This window comes from Taudactylus pleione, unplaced genomic scaffold (assembly GCF_031769625.1).
Source record: "Taudactylus pleione unplaced genomic scaffold, aTauple2 ptg000073l, whole genome shotgun sequence".
Taxonomy (NCBI): Eukaryota; Metazoa; Chordata; class Amphibia; order Anura; family Myobatrachidae; genus Taudactylus; species Taudactylus pleione.
The window spans coordinates 2,499,534-2,516,453 of record NW_028284475.1 but is presented as its reverse complement, the minus strand read 5'-3'; the positions used below and the strand labels follow the sequence as shown (position 1 = coordinate 2,516,453).

The window sequence follows — 16,920 nt, the reverse complement described above, 5'->3', positions numbered from 1 at the left end:
AGGGGAGGAATTATCGTCGTCACTCTAGCCCAGTTTTGAGGCTGTGAACCTCGGAGCCCCTCTAAACCTCGGGGCCCAGGATGAGGGTACCCTTTGTACCCCCGTCACCGGGCCTCGCATATAATATAACGACTCCCGCCAGTACATTGCTGTGATCCCCTCTTACATAGCGCTCCAGCACACTGAGGGGCTGGCTGGTGTGTGGTTCTGGGTTGCAGGAGGTCTGGATTATAGGCAGAGTAGAACAGATGTCTTGCAGGTTGTCTTTGCAAAATCAAATTGTGAATATGGTGCCGACGCCATTTTGCCACCGATATGCGCAGAGATTTCTTCAGAGTTGGAGGCAGACACAGAATGTGCATTTACTGAATTGAGTGCAGGGTAAAAAAACATCTATGCTGAACCATCGATGGTCACCACTACTGGGGGCATGGCGGGTCACGGGCCAATCAAAAATGAGGGCAGGGTGAAGTTCCGTCAAGAAATAAAAAACAAAAAAACTATTTGCTCCCACTTGTCCATCAATGGCTGAGAACCATTGGCTCTCAGCAATCAACAATAGTTACCTGTCTGATGGTTTTGCCATCGATGGCCAACCCTAGTAGACCCCCCCCCATAGCCCCAAGGACCTGTGTCACTGCACATCCTGAACCTATTATGGATACACCACTGAGTCAAGATCAGGGCAAGTTGGAAGGCATGGTTATTAATCTGAGTAAACCGGTGAAAAATATTGCACAAAAAAGCCATATGGCTAATCACGGTAGTGCCAACATCACATGTTTTTCCTCACACTTTTATGGGGGTGCAATACAAAAATTGCAATGCTAACGGCAGACAATGTGCCGTTCCAGAACAGGACACTGCTTCCATGCCAGGAAATGAATTTCCCTCGTCGAGTAGAACACTTCAGTGTTTGTGAGGGACCAAACAGGAAGAAGATGGCTGCCAAGTGAATCCGTGTCAGCCCTCTTAGTTGAGGGTCAATGTTCTGGCTGTACGGATAGGATACAGTTAAGATGCCAGCACTTAGAATCCCGACACCTGTCAGAATTCTGGCACCGACCACCAGCATCCCGACGGTAAGTAGTGGGGTAAGGGGGATGGTTAGGCACTAAGGGGGCAGGGTTAGGTTTAGGGTGTAGAGAGGGGGAAGTTGGGTTTAAACACTAGGGGAGTAGGTTTGGTTTAGGCACCGGGCAGGGACGCTAGGGGGGAGGGTTAGGATACTGACCAATAGGTGTTGGGATCCTGAGCGCCGGTATCTCATACCCAAACCGTACAGATGTTTAACAGAAAATACAAAATGGATAAACTGGCATCTGCACATGTGCTGCACACAAGAGCTCGCCGTTTGCATCCATGCACAGAGACCCGCTGGTCTCAGAGCGCAGAATTGTATCTACAGTATCCCGCCTGCCTCATCGGGAGCACCTTCTGTGACGCAGCTTCTATGGCTCTTTCCTCTGCTGGGAGGAACAGCAGTCTGTCTACTAGCCCCTCATTCACTCTGCATTCTCCCTGCCATAGGGATGGCTATCCATGAGGTCATTGGCATTTTATATTAATAGCAGGAAATCATTGATGATCATTGCACACACACAGTGCAGGCAGTGCCCTCTGAGCTAGGGCGAGGCTTGGACCGGGTGGGCGGCAGCCTACCAGGAAGGAAGGTGGGGCTGTGTGGTTTTAGCCCCTGCTTTCTGCCTTCTGTAGTTCCCTTCTGGGGATCAGCAAAGTTACAAAGGCCGTGCTGCTGTCTCACATCACCAATGCCGCCAGCCGAGTAGGTAACATTTGATTGAAAAGCCCTGACAATAGTGAATGGGTATAGAGAAAGGATTAATACCAATTATGGCATCAAACAGTACACCTACACACACACATACATATACATATACATATATATATATATATATATATACACATATAAAGTTTGGTTTTATTGTACAGGAACAGTTCAATACTTTCTCTCCTAAAAGGAAACTTTCTGGTTGTATTCTCAATAGTTGAGCAATTATGTTACATACAATAGCATTAACATGTATAATACCATTTACCACTACAGACAGCCCAGTTGCTTAACCAGTTGGATAGTTTATTTGGTGTTGAGTCTTGTACAGCCGTACTGTGATACACTGGTTACGATGGAGCAGAGCTTGAGCAGAGAGAGGGGTTTGATAGGACCTCACCAGCAGGTGAGTGCATATTGGATACCGGTAGCGTTGTAGCGTGCCGGAACAGCGCTATCAGGTCACTGATGGAGCTAAGTTATAGAAGGCCATCTCCCACTGTGTCACAGTAACAAGATGGCACCACTCCTGTACAGTACTGGCCATCTTGGTTTGAGATGAAGCCTCCCTGGGAGGTACTTTAAGCATTGAGTCTACGCAGTAGTGCACTCCCCTATCACCAGTAAGAAATACGGACGGCATTAGAATATGCAGGACATCATTTTAAACCCATAGGCAGTATCAGTATGTTAGCACCAGGTTGGGCAGTGAAGGGTTAAGTTTAGTTGCTAGGCTTATGTTTTAGCCAATAGGGCTCCGGTTAGTCATTGCGAGAGGTCATAGGCAAATGCAGGGGGGGGGGGGGGGGAGGGGTTTTCCATCTGCCTGGAAACCCTCCTCCCCAGCCCACACCATGACCACAATAGTAATATAATGGAATTTTACTAGCGCTGCATGGTCTTCTCAGTATCATAAATTAAATAAATAGCACCACCTGTGGATCTTTTAACATGTATTAGCCAGTAATAAATAACCGGTGCACCAATTAGGGATACACTGCTATAGAGTGCAATATACATATATATGTCCCGGGCAGTGCTAGGTTCTTCTGCTGCTCCCCCAGACTCGCTCCCATACCCAGGAATGGTGCCCACATCTAAAATAAAAACATTCAGTTCAAGCAGGGTGGCCCTACTGCCACATCTAATGGGTTACTGTGATCGCTGGTCCTGTATATGCTGGAATTATGGTACACAATACACTTTGTATGACACATATTAAAGCTGGATAAGTGCTAAATATACCCTCTTCATGGACTGGCCACACTCGCTCTAAAATCAAGCATTTGGAAACCCCTCTCTAGAAATCCTGCGTTTGCCACTGTGAGAGGCGGGGTATAGGCTTCTTAGTGCTGGGTTAGGCAGGGGTCTGCCTCCTTCGCTGTTTGTTCCTGATGATTCGGTCAGAGCTCCTGACTTACAGCTAAGGGGTTCCTTTTTATTCTTGTCTTGCTTTTTCTGTCTCAGCTTATTATCCTCTATCCCCTTGTCCTACTCCCTATTATGTACGCCTAGATCACCACACGACTCCTGCAGGCTAATAAGATGTCCCCCTTACGCGGGAGAAGTTCACCCAGTACAAGGATGCCGCCCGGACTTGGGTACAAAGAGTGAACAGCTTCTTGGCTGGCACTTTAGTCATACTAACTGGCATTCTCCCACTAAACAGACACGGTAACGGGCATCTCCCGACTAAGTGCGGGGTGCAATGGGGACAACTGAATAGCTTGGGGAAACTCCTTCCTGGTGCTATTCACCTTGCGTTAAATTGAATCTTCCCCACTGTGGTAACTAGGCAGCGCAAGGAATGGGCTGAGGTGGGAGCAGGAGATCATCCATGTCCAGAGAAAGGTAGATTACCAGGCAGACGCAGGACTGGCAAAGAATGCCGGCAGGGATTCCTACACGCAGGGACAAGTAGCAATTCAAGAAATGGCTGCCGAAAACTGCTAGAGTCCTGCAGCAGGGCAGGTGACTTCTGGCAGGGGGTGTAGTAGGCATTACCACCGGCTGCATGGCTGACTGTTCAATTTCCTACAGGTGCAGCCCGGCAAGGGTGAAGATGCGGATCATTAATAAGGTAAGTATCGTTAATAAGGCAACTATTGCTAACCCTATTCCCCCCCCCATAACCCTCCCTTAGGGGTGCCTAACCCCCCCCCCCACCCTTCTCCACAGCCTAACCCTATGTCTCCCAGGGGGTGCCTAAACCCCCCCCCTTCCCCTAGCCTTACCCTAAGTCCCCCCAGGAGCCCTAAAACCTAACCCTCCCTTCCCCACAGCTGTCCACGCACGGCTTACCTTCGTTCGGTATGCCAGACGTCGGTCTCCTGGCGTAGATCTAACGCCTGTTGTTGGTACCTTGCCGGGATTAGAGAGTCTGGAAAGCCGGTGGTTGGCAGGACAGAAGCTATGAACAGGGAGCCAATCATAACCCCAGAACAGAGACAGGCCCCTTGCAATTCACTACACTGCAGCTGCACATAGAGACAGGCCTCTACAATTACACTGAGTAGCTGCACATACAGAGAGCGTCCTGGCTGTAGTAGCATCCAGGACCAACAGAAAGAAATTTGCCTAGTAACCATCAGGACCATTGGGCATTGTGGCTGGTGTGACGTGGTGTCCCGGAGACTTTGCAGCGACCGGGACCTGCCGAACCTGTGAGCCAGTGCGGCGGCTCCTAACGGCTATCATTTTACCTGGACTGAGCTGCATTTTCCCCTATTAGGCCCTTTAGTTCCACCCCAGACGCACAGTGTACTCTACAGAGCTTGGGCTTGTCCCCTAGCTGGCTGCGCGCTCTCCACGGACCTGTGAAATGCAGAATTTTGCTATGTCGGAGCACGCTGCATCTCCTCCCCGCGCTCTGCCCGGACAGGAGCACGCTGCATCTCCTCCCCGCGCTCTGCCCGGACAGGAGCACGCTGCATCTCCTCCCCGCGCTCTGCCCGGACAGGAGCACGCTGCATCTCCTCCCCGCGCTCTGCCCGGACAGGAGCACGCTGCATCTCCTCCCCGCGCTCTGCCCGGACAGGAGCACGCTGCATCTCCTCCCCGCGCTCTGCCCGGACAGGAGCACGCTGCATCTCCTCCCCGCGCTCTGCCCGGACAGGAGCACGCTGCATCTCCTCCCCGCGCTCTGCCCGGACAGGAGCACGCTGCATCTCCTCCCCGCGCTCTGCCCGGACAGGAGCACGCTGCATCTCCTCCCCGCGCTCTGCCCGGACAGGAGCACGCTGCATCTCCTCCCCGCGCTCTGCCCGGACAGGAGCACGCTGCATCTCCTCCCCGCGCTCTGCCCGGACAGGAGCACGCTGCATCTCCTCCCCGCGCTCTGCCCGGACAGGAGCACGCTGCATCTCCTCCCCGCGCTCTGCCCGGACAGGAGCACGCTGCATCTCCTCCCCGCGCTCTGCCCGGACAGGAGCACGCTGCATCTCCTCCCCGCGCTCTGCCCGGACAGGAGCACGCTGCATCTCCTCCCCGCGCTCTGCCCGGACAGGAGCACGCTGCATCTCCTCCCCGCGCTCTGCCCGGACAGGAGCACGCTGCATCTCCTCCCCGCGCTCTGCCCGGACAGGAGCACGCTGCATCTCCTCCCCGCGCTCTGCCCGGACAGGAGCACGCTGCATCTCCTCCCCGCGCTCTGCCCAGACAGGAGCACGCTGCATCTCCTCCCCGCGCTCTGCCCAGACAGGAGCACGCTGCATCTCCTCCCCGCGCTCTGCCCGGACAGGAGCACATAGATATACAGGTGTCACATATCACATTACTCAGCACAGTCTCCCATATACAGACTCAGGTGCACACAGATATACAGGTGTCACATATCACATTACTCAGCGCAGTCTCCCATATACAGACTCAGGAGCACACAGATATACAGGTGTCACCTATCACATTACTCAGCGCAGTCTCCCATATACAGACTCAGGAGCACACAGATATACAGGTGTCACATATCACATTACTCAGCGCAGTCTCCTATATACAGACTCAGGAGCACACAGATATACAGGTGTCACATATCACATTACTCAGCACAGTCTCCATATACAGACTCAGGAGCACACAGATATACAGGTGTCACATATCACATTACTCAGCACAGTCTGCCATATACAGACTCAGGAGCACACAGATATACAGGTGTCACATATCACATTACTCAGCACAGTCTCCATATACAGACTCAGGAGCACACAGATATACAGGTGTCACATATCACATTACTCAGCACAGTCTCCCATATACAGACTCAGGAGCACACAGATATACAGGTGTCACCTATCACATTACTCAGCGCAGTCTCCCATATACAGACTCAGGAGCACACAGATATACAGGTGTCACCTATCACATTACTCAGCGCAGTCTCCCATATACAGACTCAGGAGCACACAGATATACAGGTGTCACCTATCACATTACTCAGCGCAGTCTCCCATATACAGACTCAGGAGCACACAGATATACAGGTGTCACCTATCACATTACTCAGCGCAGTCTCCCATATACAGACTCAGGAGCACACAGATATACAGGTGTCACCTATCACATTACTCAGCGCAGTCTCCCATATACAGACTCAGGAGCACACAGATATACAGGTGTCACCTATCACATTACTCAGCGCAGTCTCCCATATACAGACTCAGGAGCACACAGATATACAGGTGTCACCTATCACATTACTCAGCGCAGTCTCCCATATACAGACTCAGGAGCACACAGATATACAGGTGTCACCTATCACATTACTCAGCGCAGTCTCCCATATACAGACTCAGGAGCACACAGATATACAGGTGTCACATATCACATTACTCAGCGCAGTCTCCCATATACAGACTCAGGAGCACACAGATATACAGGTGTCACATATCACATTACTCAGCACAGTCTCCATATACAGACTCAGGAGCACACAGATATACAGGTGTCACATATCACATTACTCAGCGCAGTCTCCCATATACAGACTCAGGAGCACACAGATATACAGGTGTCACATATCACATTACTCAGCGCAGTCTCCCATATACAGACTCAGGAGCACACAGATATACAGGTGTCACATATCACATTACTCAGCACAGTCTCCATATACAGACTCAGGAGCACACAGATATACAGGTGTCACATATCACATTACTCAGCGCAGTCTCCCATATACAGACTCAGGAACACACAGATATACAGGTGTCACATATCACATTACTCAGCACAGTCTCCCATATACAGACTCAGGAGCACACAGATATACAGGTGTCACACATCACATTACTCAGCACAGTCTTGCAATTTAGATGCATTTAGAAAAAAAAACAGACGCCTGCCGCTAGCAGGTCTCACAGGGACCTGTCGTGCAGAGAGCTTTTGGGCACGACTGCAGCCGAGATGTGTGACATCTGTAATTCTAGTCAGCACAGATATTGTTCTTCAGCAAAGATTCGTCTACGGATAGGCAGTATTTGGAAACACTATTAGTATATAGCTACTCCTGAGATAACTGTACTGAGCTAAGGACAAAGTTAGCTGTCAGGATTTGGATTCATCTGCCTGCACTTTATTATTACATGACTAAGGTGCCAGTGGTGAACTAGGGTATATGGAGCCCAGGACAAGATGAAAAATTGAGGGCCCCCATGTGCACGTGGCCACAAGGGGTGTACCAACATGACAGCACCATTTCTCATCACTCTGGGAGCATTCCTTTCCACATGCAACTTAACGCCCCTAGTAGTAGTGCCCCTTATGCAGCGCCCGATTAGTTACGTCACTGTAAGGGACATCACCAGGCTCGCTGTGCGTTGCAGCCTTGCATATTCACTAGTCTCGGAGTCTGCTCTCCAGTTAGAACCTATTGCAGAGCTCATTCTAACAAACTGTATAGATCGCACCATTAATATTGCAAGTCTGTAAGAGTTACAGGGAGATATAAAGGAGCCCCCATAACATTCCAGGATAAGTACTGATAGTCATCAGCTGCAGGCTTCAAGGAAAGTCAGGATTGTACATGATAATAGAGAGCAGTCAGAACCTGGTATTACTACATTTAAATTTTAGGGCGCCACAAGTGGTCCGCAGTGCCGTACATACAGTACAGGGTGCACAGATAATTACATTAAGCAAAATATAAACAGAGCACAAGTAATAATTAGCAACACAATTCTCCATAGACAGTACAGGTGGGAAGGTGAAGGCTGTCATTGAAGTGCTAGAGAAAGGGGCTGTGAGACAGTGGGGAGGAGTACCCTGCTCTAGGATCTTAAAATCTAGGGGAGGGGGAGACACAGATGGCATGAGTGTGTAGATGGGGACCTGAGCACAGGAAGTAGGCGAGGTAGAGATGGCTGAGGCGGGAGGGACAGAGACCTGGTAACAGGGTTATGTGGTGGAAGGGTATGCTTTGATGAACAGGTGGGTTTTCAGTGCACGTTTGAAGCTCTGCAAGGTCGGGGAGAGCCTGATTGAGCGAGGGAGCTCATTCCAGTGCAGGGGGGCTTCGCAGGCAAAATCTTGGATACAAGCATGAGATGCAGAAACCAGAGTAGAGGAGAGGTAACAGTCATTGGCAGACCGGAGGGCAGGAGGGAGATTAGGTTGGAGATGTAGGGAGCAGTACAGTTGGAGAGGGCCTTGTATGTGAAGGGGAGTTTGAAGAGGATTCTGTAGGGGAATAGGCGTGCAGGTTTTAGCAGAGGGGAGCAGCGTAAGTGGAACGGCATGAGGGGAAGTTAAGTCTAGCTGCAGCATTGAGAACAGACTGGAGGGGGGCAAGATGTCAATGTGGGAGGACAGTGAGGAGAAGGTTGCAGTAGTGGAGCTGAGAAATGATTAGTGAATGAATAATCAGTTTGGTAGCATTCTGGGAGAGGAAAGGCCTAATACGACCAATGTTGCGTAGCTGCAACAGACAGAATTGAGCCAAAGATTGAAGAGGGGGCAAAGGAGAGGGTAGAGCCAAGGGTGACACCCAAGCAGAGAAGTTGGGGGACAGGGGAGATGATTGTGTTGTCAACAGCGATAGAGAGGTTGGTTGGAGTGGAGACTATTAGGGGGTAAGATGATGAGTTCAGTTTTGTCCATGTTGAGCTTCAGAGAGCGCTTGGACATACAGGAAGCAATGGCAGAGATGCAGCTGGATACCTGAGAGAGGACAGAAGTCATGAGAGTAGAGGTATAGTTGCGGGTCATCGGCATAGAGGTGGTATTGGAGGCCGAAGGAGCTGATGAGTTCTCCTAGTGTATAGGTGTACAGGGAGAAGAGCAGGGGCCCAGGACAGAACCCTGTGAGACACCAATGGGAAGGGGGGAGGTGGAGCCAGAGGCAGAAACAGAAAAGGAGTGGTTGGTGAAGTAAGATGTGAACCAGGTATGGAGGGTGTTAGAGATGCTACAGGTCTGAAGGGTGCAGAGGAGGAGAGGCTGATCCACAGTGTTGAAGGCTGCAGAGAGGTCCAGGAGGATGAGCAGAGAGAAGGGGCCCCTGGATTTGGCTGCAAGTAGGTCATTGGTGACTTTGGCCATGGCAGTTTTAGTGGAGTGATGTGGGCAAAAGCCAGATTGGAGAGGATGAAGGATGGAGTTGTCAGAGAGATAGCTGGTGAGGCGGCTGTAGACAAGCTGCTCAAGTAGTTTGGAGATGAAAGGGAGAAGAGAAATGGAGTGGTAGTTGGTGGGTGAGGACGGGTCGAGATTTCTTTAAAAAAAAAAAAATCATAGGTGTGACAAGAGCATGTTTAAATGATGAGGGAAAGATGCTGGTGGAGAGAGATAAGTTGAAAAGATGAGCAAGGTGGGAGCAGGCAGTGGCAGAGAGGGAGTTAAGAAGGCGAGAAGGGAGGGGGTTAAGGGGGAAGGTGGAGGGAGAGGACAAGATGAGGGAGTGGACCTAGTCACCAATGGTGTGGAAAGAGCACAAGGTGGGGTGGCCGGGAGATGTGGATGGTGGGGTGCAGCCGGGAGATTGGAGGATATAATGTGACGGATTGCCTCCTTCTTCTCTTCCAAAATTGAGGCAAAGTCAAATTCAGTGAGGGATGATGGAAGGGGAGGGGGGTGAAGGAGAATGTGTTGAAAGTACCAAAGAGGCAGCAGTAATTGAAGGATTGAGAGAAGATGAGCTAGTGGAAGAAGGATTGCTTGGCGAGGGAGAGGGCCGAGCTGTAGAGGACAAACTTTAAGTGAAGGAAGTCCGCCAGAGAGTGAGATTCACTCGAGAGGCGTTCGGCGGTCTGCAAGCATTTTTGGAGAAACCGGGTCAGTTTGGAGTGCCAGGGTTGGGGTTTGGATTGACTGAGGGGGACAGAGGAGATGGGGGCAATGGAGTCAAGTGCAGAAGTGGTTGATAGAGGAGAGTGTCAAGTGAGGAAGACAGAACAGTAGGGTTGAGAATCTCAAGATTGCGCTTTGGGTGAGGGGAGGAGTGAAGGAGTTGAGAGAGTGAAGGAGAGTAGATGCTGGGGGAAGGGAGAGTTGGAGAAGTCAGAGAGCACACAGATGGGTAAAGATAAGGTCAAGGGAGTGGCCGAGACAGTGGGTAGCGACGGACATCCACTGAGAAAGTCCAAAGGAGGAGTAGAGGGCAAGAAGATTAGTGGATGCAGGATTTGTGATGTCAATAGGGATGTTAATGTCACCAAGGACTATAGAGGGGAGGTCAGCAGAGAGGAAGTGGGGAAGCCAGGCAGTGAAGTTGTCAAGGAATTGGGTGGGGGAGCCTGGGGGAAGGTAGATGACTGCAACACAGATGAATGGGGTAGAAGAGACTGATAGAGTGGACCTCAAAGGAGGAGAAAGAAAGGGAGGGCTCAGGTGGGATAATGCGAAGTGTGCAGTTTGGTGATGAGAGGATGCCCACTCCACCGCCTTGGCGGTTGTCAGGTTTGAGAGTGGGTGAAGGTGAGGCCCCCATAGGAGAGGGCAGCAGGGGAGGCAGTGTCAGAGGAGGAGAGCCAGGTTTCAGTGATAGCGAGAAGATTTAGAGAGTGTGAAATGTGAGGTTGTGGATAGCAGGCAGTTTATTACAGACGGCTCTGGTATTCCAGAGGGCACAGGATAATGGGAGGGAGGGGACATGTGGATGAGATTTCCCTGGGTTGTGGGGGGGGTGCTAGATCTAAGTGGAAGGTGTGAGTCGGTGGAGAGAATTGGTATGGGGCAGGGGCGAATATGCATGGTGGATGATACAGGGCGGAGGGAGAGGGGGTAGGTAGGTGAGAGCGAAGAATGGAGGAGGGCAGGAAAGCAGAGCAGAGGATGCAGGTATTTAGAGGGGAGACAGACAGTTAGGCAGTGTAATACAGCAGTGACGTAATGGAAGAGTCAGTAAATAGTGTTGGAGGCAGTGGTCGAAGTGGGAATTCTGAAGTGGAGGTATGGAGGTAGCCTGTGAGCATGCCATAGACGTGCACCAGAAAAATTGGAAGTGGCCACATATCACAAGGGGTGTGGTCACTCAAAACAGGGTTGGGTCAGCATTTTCCTAATGCCTCGCACCACCCCTGCTCCTCTTTTGCCTTCCCTTACTTGCCACCTGCACCACTCATACTCTATATCCCTCTTTAGCCTTGCACTTTTCTCTCCCTGCTTCTGGTGAGGCACACATAGGTGGTGAGGGACACAGAAGGCGAGACATATAGGGGGGGTGGGTTACCCAGAGGGTGTGAGGGACACGGGGTGGTGGGGTACACAGAAGGTGAGGCATACAGGGGTGGTGGGGTACACAGAAGGCGTGAGGGACATGGGGGTGGGTGGGTACACATTACAGCAGGGATCGACAAATCTTTGTAAAATATAGGAGGCATCTTAAAAGTTTAGGAGCGAGACCATCAGTGACCAGAATATATGAAAACTTGTATAGCCCACTACACATGCCCCATAAGTGCCCCTCAACCTCCCCATATGCCATTAGACTGCCACACATGCCTCTTCAATGGTCATCAGATTCTGCCACATGCCCATACCTGCCCCAGATTCAAAATATGCCATGCAGTAGTGCCCACATTCATCTTTGGAAACACACTAGGACCCAAATGCTCATTATGTCACACTGTAGAACCCAAATTAACATTATTGTACAGGAGAAAGGTGCAGAAGTCTAATTAATTATATTACAGTGCAGTGAGGAACACTTCTCTGTGTGCTACGCAGCTGCTGCAGTATTATGTCTGAGCTCTGAAGTAAAATGGTGGCCCCCTCACCTAGCTGTGCACAGCTTCAGCGCTCCTCCTCCTCCCGCCCCCAGTAATAACAGGACACATTAACATGGGGAAAAAAAAAAAAAAGGGTGTCACAAAGTACTACCCCTGGACTAACCACCCCTGCACCATTGCGCAGCTACCCCCAGGCAAACAAACCCTTGCGCGCCCATGAAGAGGATCTGCTTCCTCCCACCCTGGATAATCTGTGGAGTGTGCAGGTTATGCAGTGTCCAAACCAGGGCGATCAGTGTGGAGTGTGCAGGTTATGCAGTGTCCAAACCAGGGCGATCAGTGTGGAGTGTGCAGGTTACGCAGTGTCCAAACAAAGGAGATCAGTGTGGAGTGTGCAGGTTATGCAGTGTCCAAACCAGGGCGATCAGTGTGGAGTGTGCAGGTTATGCAGTGTCCAAACCAGGGCGATCAGTGTGGAGTGTGCAGGTTATGCAGTGTCCAAACAAAGGAGATCAGTGTGGAGTGTGCAGGTTATGCAGTGTCCAAACCAGGGAGATCAGTGTGGAGTGTGCAGGAGTTAGTTTTGATGACTCACTGTGTAGCTGGAGTGTAGTCAGTCTGTGTTGGCTTCCAGTATGGTTTCCTTCGGTACAATGCTGAGATTGATTTTAAATGCTCAATACACTTTAGATACTAAACAGCTTAGCAGCCTACTCTGAACTGAATATATAAGGCTACAAACATGTGCACCTGATTTACCCCCACCCCCTTACAGACAGCCCTCCACCCACAGCAGGTGGTGCTAATCACATCTGTGCATAGTGAGGTCAGTATACCACTCTCATTCCCTTTCATTTATAAGTGAGGAGCACTTCTCTGTGTGCTACTCAGCTGCTGCGGCTACACACACTATAGTCAACAAAATGGCTGCAGTAGTATATCTGAACTCTGAAGTAAAATGGTGGGCCTCCTCACCTAGCTGTGCACAGCTTCAGCGCTCCTCCCCCCACCCCCAGTAATAACAGGCCACATTAACATGAAAGAAAAAGGGTGTCACAAAGTACTACCCCTGGACTAACCACCCCTGCGCCCACACCAGGCAAACAAACCCCCGCGCGCCCATGTTACTGCACGGTACGCCCGCTGAAGCCCCAGGCCACACAGACTCTTACTGGAGAGCCCTATACAGCTTGAGTAGGAGAACGGTGAGTTAGCACCTATCGGTGACTTTCACTTCATTCACTCTACATAAAAATGGCGGCTGCTGTAGAGTCAAGCCCACGATGAGGATCTGCTTCCTCCCACCCCGGATAATCTGGTCACCATGTCGACCTGGCCCCCTGGGATTTGTCAACCCTGATTTACAGTGAGGGAGGTCAGCGCACACAGGGGGACAGAGAGGGAGGTCAGTATATACACCGAGAGGGGGAGGGCGGAGGACAGGGAGGGAGTACAGCATATACACATGGGGGTGGTGGGCAGTATATACACAGGGGCGGCGGCAGGGAGGAAGGACTGCATATACACAGGGGGGCGGCAGGGAGGAAGGACGGCATATACACAGGGGGGCGGCAGGGAGGAAGGACGGCATATACACAGGGGGGGCGGCAGGGAGGAAGGAGGAAGGACTGCATATACACAGGGGGGGGGCAGGGAGGAAGGACTGCATATACACAGGGGGGGGGGCAGGGAGGAAGGACTGCATATACACAGGGGGGGGCAGGGAGGAAGGACTGCATATACACAGGGGGGGGGGCAGGGAGGAAGGACTGCATATACACAGGGGGGGGGCAGGGAGGAAGGACTGCATATACACAGGGGGGGGGGGCAGGGAGGAAGGACTGCATATACACAGGGGGGGGCAGGGAGGAAGGACTGCATATACACAGGGGGGGTGGCAGGGAGGAAGGACTGCATATACACAGGGGGGGTGGCAGGGAGGAAGGACTGCATATACACAGGGGGTGGGGGGCAGGGAGGAAGGACTGCATATACACAGGGGGTGGGGGGCAGGGAGGAAGGACTGCATATACACAGGGGGGGGGGGCAGGGAGGAAGGACTGCATATACACAGGGGGGGGGGGGCAGGGAGGAAGGACTGCATATACACGGGGGGGGGCAGGGAGGAAGGACTGCATATACACGGGGGGGGCAGGGAGGAAGGACTGCATATACACGGGGGGGCAGGGAGGAAGGACTGCATAAACACGGGGGGGGGCAGGGAGGAAGGACTGCATAAACACGGGGGGGGCAGGGAGGAAGGACTGCATATACACGGGGGGGGGGGCAGGGAGGAAGGACTGCATATACACGGGAGGACAGTGAGGGAGGGGAGACAGTGCAGACATAGGCACAGGGAGGGGGGACTGTATGTGCACAGTAAATGATAGGCCTGGGATATACATATATAAAATTCACCTTTTTCCTCCTCCTGCTGTGGCTACTCCCAATCACAGTCCTCCGGCTGCCATCCTCAGGGTCCCCTAGGTGGGTACATTTCTGGGACATGAGGTGGAGGAGCTGCAGGGGCAGAGATAGAGACACACCGGACAGCTCCTATCTATGTGCAAAGCTGCACGGAGGTAATCAAGGGGCCTGGACAGTGCTGGTGATGGCAGCCCCGAGAGGCAACCTCTTTCATTAAGGCTCGCAGTGACTGACCGGCCAGCATACTATAAGGAGTCACTCACTCATTATTAGTACTGCTAATGCCATTGACTGTGAGCCGTTTCACTGCCATGGGGGCTGAAAACTTGAAGGAAAAAAGTTTAGTGCTTGAAGTGCTAGTATGTCATATCGTTACATACCGGCACAGGCTGAAGGAATAATAGTGAAATGAAGAGTAGTAAACTAAATAATAACTGGTAAGAAGTAAATGTAGACAGGGCAATCAGACAAAGCAAAATGACATTGTTTGGGATGTGCCTTCAGAGGTTTCTCAGATACTGACGTTTCAAATGCTAGAAGCTGAGGAGAAAAGTTTTGCAGTGTCCAAACCAGGGAGATCAGTGTGGAGTGTGCAGGTTATGCAGTGTCCAAACCAGGGAGATCAGTGTGGAGTGTGCAGGTTATGCAGTGTCCAAACCAGGGAGATCAGTGTGGAGTGTGCAGGTTATGCAGTGTCCAAACCAGGGAGATCAGTGTGGAGTGTGCAGGTTATGCAGTGTCCAAACCAGGGAGATCAGTGTGGAGTGTGCAGGTTATGCAGTGTCCAAACCAGGGAGATCAGTGTGGAGTGTGCAGGTTATGCAGTGTCCAAACCAGGGAGATCAGTGTGGAGTGTGCAGGTTATGCAGTGTCCAAACCAGGGAGATCAGTGTGGAGTGTGCAGGTTATGCAGTGTCCAAACCAGGGAGATCAGTGTGGAGGGTGCAGGTTATGCAGTGTCCAAACCAGGGAGATCAGTGTGGAGTGTGCAGGTTATGCAGTGTCCAAACCAGGGAGATCAGTGTGGAGGGTGCAGGTTATGCAGTGTCCAAACCAGGGAGATCAGTGTGGAGGGTGCAGGTTATGCAGTGTCCAAACCAGGGAGATCAGTGTGGAGTGTGCAGGTTATGCACTGTCCAAACCAGGGAGATCAGTGTGGAGTGTGCAGGTTATGCACTGTCCAAACCAGGGAGATCAGTGTGGAGTGTGCAGGTTATGCACTGTCCAAACCAGGGAGATCAGTGTGGAGTGTGCAGGTTATGCAGTGTCCAAACCAGGGAGATCAGTGTGGAGTGTGCAGGTTATGCAGTGTCCAAACCAGGGAGATCAGTGTGGAGGGTGCAGGTTATGCACTGTCCAAACCAGGGAGATCAGTGTGGAGTGTGCAGGTTATGCAGTGTCCAAACCAGGGAGATCAGTGTGGAGTGTGCAGGAGTTAGTTTTGATGATTTTGTTGACTCACTGTGTAGCTGGTGTAGTCCATCTGTGTTAGCTTCCGGTATGGTTTCCTTCGGTACAACGCTGAGATTGAAGTGTATTGAGCATTTAAAATCAGATACTAGTCAGCCTAGCAGCCTACTCTGAACTGAATATATAAGGCTACAAACATGTGTGCACCTGATTTACCCCCACCCCCTTACAGACAGCCCTCCACCCACAGCAGAAGGTGCTAATCACATCTGTGCATAGTGAGGTCAGTATACCACTCTCATTCCCTTTCATTTATAAAACATAGTACAAGTTTAAAACAAATAACAGCAACAATTATTATTCATTTACCTATGCAATGTAATTGCTGCTATGCTATAAACACATAGATCAGCTGCATCTGATGGGATTGATGATACTGATTTTAAATGCACAATACACTTTAGTATCTGATGTGTTTAGGTCTAAACACCCTACTCTGAGGAGCAAAGAGCAAAGTTATTATTCAACTAGTTAGGCTCGGATCCTTTAGGGGTTCCGGCTCGGGTCTTCCTATAAGTTCGGAGCTTGGATCTATAAAACGGAACTGGGCTTTGCATGTTTACAGGTGCTAATTACATGGTTTTATCTGGTTTTTATCTCATCAACTCTAAAGAAATCTTTATCCAAACCAAAACAGTTGAGGGTGGTTTTGCCAAAACTAAAATAAGGGAATCCGTGCACATCTCTACAAAATGTGCCCCTCGCCCCCCTTCCATTCATAGCTTTACTCTGTATTGGGAATTGTAGTGCTGATTGTTACCTGGTCACTATAGTGTACTGTCTGTCTATCCCATGTGCGGTACTGTGGAACACTTATGGCACCCTATAAATAAAATGTAATAATGATCTGACTTGTACAATACAATAACAGGCTACAGGCCCATGATAGCACAATGATATTGTAGCTGGTTACATTACTGGCCATGATGTGCAATGTCCTCACTCATACCTCCAGCTCGGGGCTTACACCCACAGCCAGGCATACTTTCGAATACACCGAATGTTGCTTCAGGCAGGTGGATGACACTGTTAGAGTTTGCCCCCAGCTGGGAGACTCTGCCCCCACCT

General features: G+C 50.9%; 1 protein-coding gene across 1 annotated transcript in view; it reads right to left on the bottom strand.

Annotated features, from left to right (window-relative positions):
• Window positions 1-16,920, bottom strand: part of LOC148532528 (hemicentin-2-like) — a 120,771-nt gene that overhangs the window by 41,635 nt on the left and 62,216 nt on the right. Inside the window, exons 10-12 of the mRNA XM_088467511.1 lie at window positions 8,851-8,947; window positions 4,094-4,202; window positions 796-995 (exon numbers count right to left, since the gene is read on the bottom strand). Of these exons, the coding sequence (XP_088323637.1) occupies window positions 796-995; window positions 4,094-4,202; window positions 8,851-8,947 (406 nt within the window). The remainder of the gene's footprint in view (window positions 1-795; window positions 996-4,093; window positions 4,203-8,850; window positions 8,948-16,920) is intronic.